The 9,184-nt window shown below is 35.0% G+C and overlaps 1 protein-coding gene across 1 annotated transcript; it reads left to right on the forward strand.

Annotated features, from left to right (window-relative positions):
- Positions 1–248: 248 nt before the first annotated feature.
- On the forward strand, positions 249–5,803 carry LOC111394507. The gene is made up of 3 exons (XM_023020363.1): positions 249–3,006; positions 5,116–5,423; positions 5,603–5,803. The coding sequence occupies exons 1-3, from the start codon at positions 957–959 to the stop codon at positions 5,786–5,788; spliced, it is 2,544 nt and encodes an 847-aa protein (XP_022876131.1). The 5' UTR covers positions 249–956; the 3' UTR covers positions 5,789–5,803.
- Positions 5,804–9,184: the final 3,381 nt, after the last annotated feature.

The raw sequence follows: 9,184 nt of genomic DNA on the forward strand, positions 1-9,184 counted from the left end.
TAAATAATGTGACTCAAATAAGGCCATATTTGACTCTCTCCAATGTTGTCTATATAACAACTACGAGTTTTAGGCCTCGTTTGTAACCAATTTTGAGAATTGATTTTTTGAGCATTAGGAGAAAAGTGAAAGCCACGTATAATAGAATAAGTCAAACTTTACCATTGAAATAATGAAATAGCGGTAAAAAAATCATTTTTTTTATTTTTTTTGGGATCCAAACGCCCCCTTCCTCTTTTTTTCTTTCTCGGTTTTTGATCTTTTCGTTCAGTTAGTGTAGACACAAAATCGTAGAATCAACCCTTCTTTGAACCGATTCTGCATAATTTATATATGGGTTTTTAGTGTATGTAATTTATTGTTAAATTATTGCGATTCCTTTCGGAGGCTGTGGTACATTCGAATAATCTAAAAGGGAATATGCTTTCGACGACAACTGTTTTTCAACATTCGTTATTTGGCGGTTTTATTTGTATGAGTGCTCTCTCACGTGGGCTGTCTTCAGATTTTTGAATTCATGAATATACTGCTTTCTTGAGCTGGATTTCATATATAGTACTGATCGTGCAATTATCAATTATATGAGTCCTTGTATATAATTGCGTCTTGATTTTATTGCTTCTTTACATCAGGCAAGAGAAAATTCTATTTTTCCTACCTGATTCTGTTGCCAATTTTAGGGCTATTGAATTTTTATCTCTGCTGCTTATCTTGTGATCTGGGGTGTCCTTGAAATCGAAAACAGAGCTAAAGAGGAGGGAAAAAAGGATCGGAATTTGGATTTTATGGTAGTGTAAATATATTGGAGGGTCGATTATATCAGATTATAAGAGGTGGCATATCAGCTAAAAAGTTCCATCTTTATGGGTTTTGGTAATGTATTGTTTTTGTGCTTTTAGGGTAATTTCAGGGTTCTGTTAGTTGGAAGGTGGCAAAGGTTTTTGAATTCTTTAAAGATGCAAGCTGTGGGGAAGCTAGGTAGTTACATCAGTAAAAGTGTAGTTACCGTCTCTGGGCCCTTTCACCCATTTGGCGGTGCTGTAGATATTGTTGTGGTGGAACAACCGGACGGAAGCTATAAATCATCACCTTGGTATGTTCGTTTTGGAAAGTTTCAGGGGGTGTTGAAGGCGAAAGAGAAGGTGGTTAACATTAGCGTGAATGGTGTTGAAGCAGATTTCCATATGTACTTGGATCATAAAGGAGAATCTTACTTTCTGATGGAGGTGGATGTAGAGGAACGGACGTCATCATTTTCTCCTCCATCCTCTTCAGGTGAGGATATAGACAGCCAATCGGGGAATAGGAGGCCAATGAAATCAAAATGTTACAATTATGATGCTGATTCTTCTGGTTCAATTTTGAATGGCAGAAATAGGAATACCATGGTTAGGACTAATTCTCGCCGGTCTCAGATTTTGGGCCTTGTTTTTGGGAGAAAATCAATGAAAGAATGTGGAATTCAGGAGGAAGTAGATTGTTCCGGTGTTGTGCGGATAAATTCTTTGGAACGTGCTGAGATTGCAGCTGATCTTTTGGAACTAAAGTGGTCTACTAATATTGCCTCTGCCAGGCGCTGTAAAGACAACTCTTCTCGGTTTTCTGCTCATGATAAATCAAAAGATAAAGTCAATAAGAATTTCCTTGATGCTTCTCTGAATAATGAAATTGGCATTGTTCATCATTCCAGCCATCGAAAACTGGAAAACACTGTCGAGGAAAATGATGGAGAAAATTCATGCTTAACTTCATTGTACGTCAGTGAAGCATCCACATCATTTGAAAATGTTAAAGAAGATGCTCAGGTAACAAATTCAGAAGCATCAACAATGACTGAGATATTGGATTTAGCTAAATCATTTTATCATGGGAATTCTGAGACTATCAAGTCCGAGATCACAATTCCTGATTCTACAAGTTCAAACTCTGCTGAGAAGCACAATGGTTCGTTAGACACCGGTTTTGCCAAGGAGGAGAATGGAAAGTATAGAACTCAATCTTTTTGTTGTAATGACACATGCGAGAGCTCAAAAGTAGGGTTGGATGGTTCCGCTGAAGAATCAAATGGCACTTTTTCTTGTGAAGGATGTGGGGAAGTCTGTATCAATGCTAATACTATGCATTTTACAACAGAGTTAACATCCACGGTAAAGTCTGGACAAGAAACTGATGTTTTATTTGACAAAGGACCTTTAAACCTTCAAGACTGTTTAGGTAATGAGGATCATTTCAGTTTCTTTCTTGATGAAAACAGTTCTGAGGCTGAAGGAAGTTCTTTGAACTCCACTTCAGAAAGCAATGCAACTAAATCCCATTATCAAGTAGTTTCTTTACATCCATCAAATGATTTCATTGAGGAAGTTGAGCCGCTTGGTGGTTTAATCATATCCAGTTTTAGCAACTCTGCTTGTCCACATAAAGAAAATAGGACTATTTGGAAAGAAGATGAAACAAACAAGTATGGATCATGTTCGGGACTTCAGGGCTGTCCTGAAATATCAACTAGTGATGGGGCCATTCCAATAATCCCAATGTCAGATATTTCAGTGGAAGAACAACTCCTTTTCGGTGATCTGGATGATTCCAATTTCAGCGAGGCCGGAGATATGGACACCATTTATCCAAATCATGAACAAAAATCTTATCATTCACTTTCACCAATGGTGTCCAATGGAGTGAATGAGTCTTTTCTGCCAGAATGCAGTGCCACTTTTTATCAAGATGAATCTTTTATAGATGACATTGCAAATGATGCTAAAGGATCAAGAAGTAAGTTGAGAACCATATCTCGCAATAGCATTCCCACAACGAGATCATTGCCTAATATGTTGCCTCTCAGTAATGATTTAGATGCTTGTGATCTTGACCATTCTTTTAACCAGTCATCACGTTCAGATATAAAATCGGGTAAAAATAATAATCTCAGATTACCTCGTGCACAATCAGTAGCTAAAGATATCAAAGTTCTGGAGGAGCTAAAAGACGGACCTGCAAATCTACCCTTTGGTAAGAAAATGCTTTTATTTATCAAATTTAATGCTGTTCGAAATACATAAATTTTTTGGGGTTGTGAAGCTGGTGAAGACTCTACTTGTTAGCTGTATTCAACTTTGTAAATGAAACACCTAGTGATGTTATTGCTTTTCATGATTTTATGTCCTCTTTTCCACTGTCATGGCTATGATTCTCCCTTAAAATTGCTATTCAACATTTATGTATTGGATCTGGATGCTTTCTAAAATTCTATATGCATCGGTAGGTGTTAAAAGCACCGTGTTCTGCATTGAGATACACCTGAAGAACTATATTCAGTTCAGTATAGCTAATTCAGATGTTTTGCATACTAGGGATCTCCTGCAGTGATATGTCAATTTAGAGAAATCACGATGTTATTGATACCTTGTTGAATGACTTGGTTTATGTTGAATGACTTGGTTTAAAACTTAAGCTGTTAGAGATGACCACGCGCATACGTACATATATACATGTGTGTGTGTGTGTGTGTATTAAATTTTTCTTTGACGCTTGCGGCATTTTTACTATTTGAATTTTTCTCATAAAGGACTTAAGTTACTTACTAGAATAAAGCAGGGCTTAATTCTTTAGTTCGTTTTCATTTTTCACCTAAACATACAAACTTTTAACTTTGATTTATATCATGATACAAATTCTTCATTAAGATATTTGAGTAGCAAGTAGATTTACAAAATAATTATGGATATACATTTCTAATATCAATGAATTAATTGATTTATTGTAGCCACTTTCATTTTTGAAATAGGACATGTTTTTGTCACTCTATTCGTATTAAATAATCGGAATCTCCTGAATCTCTTGGTCTCCCTAGCAACGTGCATTAGCTAATGGATATTGTTTGAACAATTGGATTTTCAAATTGGAAAAATGAAGTTGAATGTTGTACATCTTTTATAAACCTTCACTCTAAAGTTAATCACTTAATGATAGAAGGTTCGAAATTAATTCTTTGTTTTAAATGTACATGAATAAGCACTTTTTGATGGAAAATCAAGAAACTCTTTCTTCTTTAATCTTTCTGACTTAGAGCCTAGTTCAGTTGACAGTTGTTTCAAAACATATCATAGGATCCAGTCTCAGCCTTTTTTCTTAGTACTCTGAGTTCTATCATAGCCTTACCCTTGGCTACTCAAATGTCATTTACTTAATGAATGTATCAATCGATAATCGTATTGCACTCCATGTTCAGAAAAAAAGGTCCGTTTTGGAATTATTTTGCATCATTTCATAATTATAATTGAGTAAATCTCTTACTGAATGGAAAGTAACTTCTGGTTCTACTAGTATAGATGAAGTTGGCATTTGCCCTTTGATGCATTAGATTATTGGACATTGATTGCCTTTTATCATAATCCTCTAGGCTTTATCTAAATGGTAAGTTATTTGCAATTCAGTTTCTCATATGGTCTAGTCAAAAGGAGAAGAGGATACAGATTCAAGTTGGAAAAAAGACTCTTTAAGATTTTATGCCCGGTAGAAAATTTTAATAGAAATTGAAATTGATTTAATGACCAGGTCAAATATTCAAAAAGTTATACTTCAAAAATCCTAAATAATGCAAGGTTTATATAATCGAAATCTGTCTATGAGCACAATGAATGTAAAGAAACAAAGGACTTAAGTATACATATATTGCTATGACAATAAAGAAAACAAAGAAGATAAAAAATGTCACGTCTTAGATGTTCTTGGGCCTTTTTAAACATCGAATGCTAATATTTTAGATGGGTACCACTGATATAAAATATTATGCCTTGAAGAGACTGGAACCTCCGCGCTTTCTAGCATGAGATTTTGAGTCTCGTTTGTCTACCATTTCACCCCCAAATGTAAGTTCTTAAAGTGATTATGTACTTAAATTCTAATAGCAATCATAATGTGGGGAAGATGGCTTGTAGTACTTGGCTTTTGATGCTAAAATTTGGAAAAACTAGATCTGCTTGTCCAGTTTCCTGTTGCAGTAAAGAATGATTACTCTTGGTCAAAATGACAGTCAGTTTGAATTACTACGTTCTCATAAAACAAGGATGTATTTGTTTTGTGTTGGTGCAAATTTAAGCCATAGTAGAACTCTTGCAGGAAATGCACCTAGATCCACTGATTCCTTGAGCAGAAGCAGGGGAACTTGGTCCTTTTCTTTTAAGAGATCAAGAAGTGTGCAAGTTTCCCAGCCAGCTGTGGATGGCATAGGAATTTATAATGTTAAAAATATTCCGAGGACCACAGATGATATGGTGGGAGAAAATGATGTACCGAATCTGAAGGTAAATAAGAAGAAAATAAGGACGCTGACTCCAACGTCTGAACAACTGGCATCCTTGAATCTAAAAGAAGGGAGGAACATCGTGATATTTACCTTCTCAACTGCAATGCTGGGGAAGCAACAGGTCACTTCTAATTCACTTTTGTAATGGAAATTTCACTTCGAAGCTTGAGCATTTTTTTCCGTGACCCTCCTTTCTATTTATTCATCTAACATCTGTATTTTTACCTCTGATTATCTATGTCAGCTTATCTGCATACGTATTAATGCCCTTCAGTACTTATTTAAAGTTTGCATGTCCAGGTTGAAGCTCGACTTTATTTGTGGAGATGGGACACTAGAATTGTGATATCTGATGTTGATGGAACAATTACCCGGTATAGATTTCTTTCATTCTACTATCTTTTCTTCCCGGAGATTATTATGTCACCTCAAAATCAAATTATAGTAGTCATATATAGTATTTGTCTTATAGAATTTATAAGTTAATTTGGCTTTTGGATGACCTGATTCAACCATAGCAAATTCTTCAAACATTATACTGGGGAGGTGATTTTGAAGGAATTCTCGATTCTTTGTTGATATGATAATTCATTACCAGTTATTTATAGTTTAAAAGGTTCAATTTGTCATTGTAATGAGAAATGTGATGAATTACTTCTGACTTCATGGAAGCAGATATCACTGAGAATGTTTTGCTATGCAGAGAAATGTTGGATTTTATGCGCAATATTAAAGAGATGAAAACGAAAATCAACACATGAATTTTACATGGTTCGGCGACGTGCCTACCTCTACGAGAGCGAAGCGGAGATTTCTTTATTCAGTTGTTAAAAATAGGGTTACAATATATTATTTATACTAACTCTAGCCTGGACCCATATAAGACTTTAAGGCCCGTACAGAAAATACCCCTGTACAGTACCGCGGGGGCGTTGCCCCCACACCCCAACCCATTTAACGTCCCTAACAACCAGACAGTGAATTAAACCCGCACAAGGTCGATGCAGTCGCTCCGCTCCGTGCCGGCATCGGCCCATTTGATTCAGGACCTGTGTTCCACTCTATATGAGCCACATGCACAACAATCTCCACTTTGGAGATGAGATCAGTCTGCTGTTAGTGTAATATAGGACACAATATGTTAATAAATACAGTAGTTTGGTCATTATCTAAGGTGTGCCCTTGTGTCGATAGGAATTTATCAGGATCTAGCTGCAGACAACTTCTATGTTATTGTATACTATTTCAAGGCTAAACTAATGACCACTGGATCTGTTAATCTTGCTCAAAAGATGAGAGATGGAATTGACATTTGCTCAATTAAATCACTTGTTCAATCCACCCTCCCCTGTGATGAGAAAAGAAAGGGATCTGAATCTGAGGGTAGTAAATTGCTTTGCAAGATATCACAACTCTTCTATTTTTAAGTTTTGGTTATAAATTTTTTGGACTTTGTATCCAGTGTAAATTATCTGACTATGCCAGTGTAAAATCAAGGACGTAGCAACAGCATGTTGTTACATCTGTAAATTGGTTTGGATCCCATGAGACCTTGTCACCTTTTTAAGGTGTACAAGGAATTGGCTGATATTCAATATCTATTAACAATTGTTTTATACAGAAAATAAGTTCCGGTTCTTTCTTTATATAGAGGCTTAAAAATTTGTAGTCCAGAGTTCACAAATTTTCTTCACTAGTGAGCAGGATTTTCAATTATTGCTCTGTTGCCTGACATAGCTTGATTTTTTATTTTTTTGGCAAATGTCTTGGTTTTGAGAATATAGTGAAGTATAAATATTTGTGTAGGATAAAAGCTTTTTTAAATAAAGCTTATGTATGTATTGAAAATGAAATATACCATTCTACCTTGAACTTTAAAGATGGGAAAGAATTAAACCAAATAAATGTAAATTCTAAGGTTAGAACCATGATAATTAATAAATAGATCTTGAAGTAGATTCATGTGGAATTTGATTTTACTGTATTTTTGTGCTCCTCATCCTATATGACTGTAAGCTTCCTAAACTAGTTAGAAGCTTGTGAAATGTCTTAGAGCCAATAATATATGGAAAAAAGATATATGTGTGTTGCATTCCAATAATAGGAATGAAGAAAGGAAGAGAAGAATTTGGCAAGGTATGGTTAGAATTTGGGTTGTGGAAAAAGTACTTTACTATTAGAGTGAGCATTTTCTTGCTACAAAAGATTCTTGCTTGTATTAGAAGTTTCTTATTGAGAACAAGTTAGCCTTGACTTCAACATTGAATTTTATTGCACCAAAGAGTAGGTATGCGATGTAGGTGGAAGTGTAAACATGATCTATGGGATTACAAATGTATGTTTGAGCACGGATTAACTATTGGTAAGATAATTGAATAACAATCTTCAATATTTTTATGGATATTTAAGCCCCTGTTTGATAGCTATTATTTCGGAACTCTTTTTTCTACTTACTAATTTTCAACTATACATTCATACAATAAAATATTCTGCGCGTAAACCCAAAACTTTTCCAACCTTTTAACCTTACATGCTCCAAAAATGCCATTATTCAAAACTCCATTTTATGGTTGTCAAACAGGGGCTAAATTGTAGGAAAACAAGATGCTTGAATGTAATCTAAATATAAAGCCCTAATAACAACTTTAAGACCTAACTAACCTAACTATTGATGTAAGAAAAGAACCTAATTTTACTTAATAAATTAAACATAAAAAATAAAATAAAGTTGAATAAAAGTTGTGACCAAACGTGCATCCGACTCCATTTTTTCCCTGGATTAATGAAGATTTGTTCTTCGATTTGGTGCAATGTTCATATCTGACATCTCGGAACAACAAATACATTGGCAATAAAGCAACGAACCTCTTAGCCAATTTAGACACTCGAATTGATTTAAGCTACCCATTACATTATTGTGCATTGTACCATTTATATCTTTAGGCCCATCTAAATCAGCAACTTGAATATGTCGAATATCCATCCCTGTTCAATTGATGTTACTTTAGATCTCCTCCACTAGTTCATTAATTCAAGCATTAGACCCCTCGATCAAGCCAAACAACGAGTGGTCAACCTCAATTATAGACTCGTCACTATTTATCACAAATTCAACAATCTTAATGCTTGACTCATGCCTATGAAAGTACAACAATTTGATTATTGAATCCAAATACTGCATCACCAACATCAATTACAAACTCCAATCAAACAATATTTCTAAGTTTTGCCCCTTTATTTGCCTACTCCAATCAAATACTGCATTACCAACATCAATTACAAACTTTGGGTTCATTATGCTTCGTACTAAGATTCGGTCCGCTAACTTCACCACCATTCTGCTTCAAAGCAATATGGAGTGCACTATCTATTTCAAAAGTTTCATTGACAACCTAGTCCATTGATCGCGAACCTCTCATCTCCAAGTTGGTCTTTCTTTTATATCCAGTCTCCATATTTTGTAACCTTCCATTTGGCACTTCTCAGTCGACCTCCATGTCAAAAAAGAACGGAATTCTCACCCAAATCAGCCTCCCAATTGAATTAATAGGAGCAAAAAATCGGTGTTGGACTCCAACTCAACATCCGTGCAACAATATGAATAGTTGTGCTTTCACAATAGTTTCTTTGCCTGTCACATAATCGATGGCTGCACATATTTATTTATTTATTTATTTTTTTTTTTTTTTTGATTTTCAGTTTGCCTCAGTTACCAATTGTTAAATTTAAAACTATATTGCTAGATTTAGGCATGAACGTGATTAAAATAACATTTAATTTAATCAACACATTAAACAGTTCCTAACAAATACAAAGTTGGCTCTGATACCACTGTTGGGAATTGATTTAAACATGCACAGCGGAATTTAACAAACTTCAATT

This window comes from Olea europaea, chromosome 5, assembly GCF_002742605.1.
Source record: "Olea europaea var. sylvestris chromosome 5, O_europaea_v1, whole genome shotgun sequence".
Classification (NCBI taxonomy): domain Eukaryota; kingdom Viridiplantae; phylum Streptophyta; class Magnoliopsida; order Lamiales; family Oleaceae; genus Olea; species Olea europaea.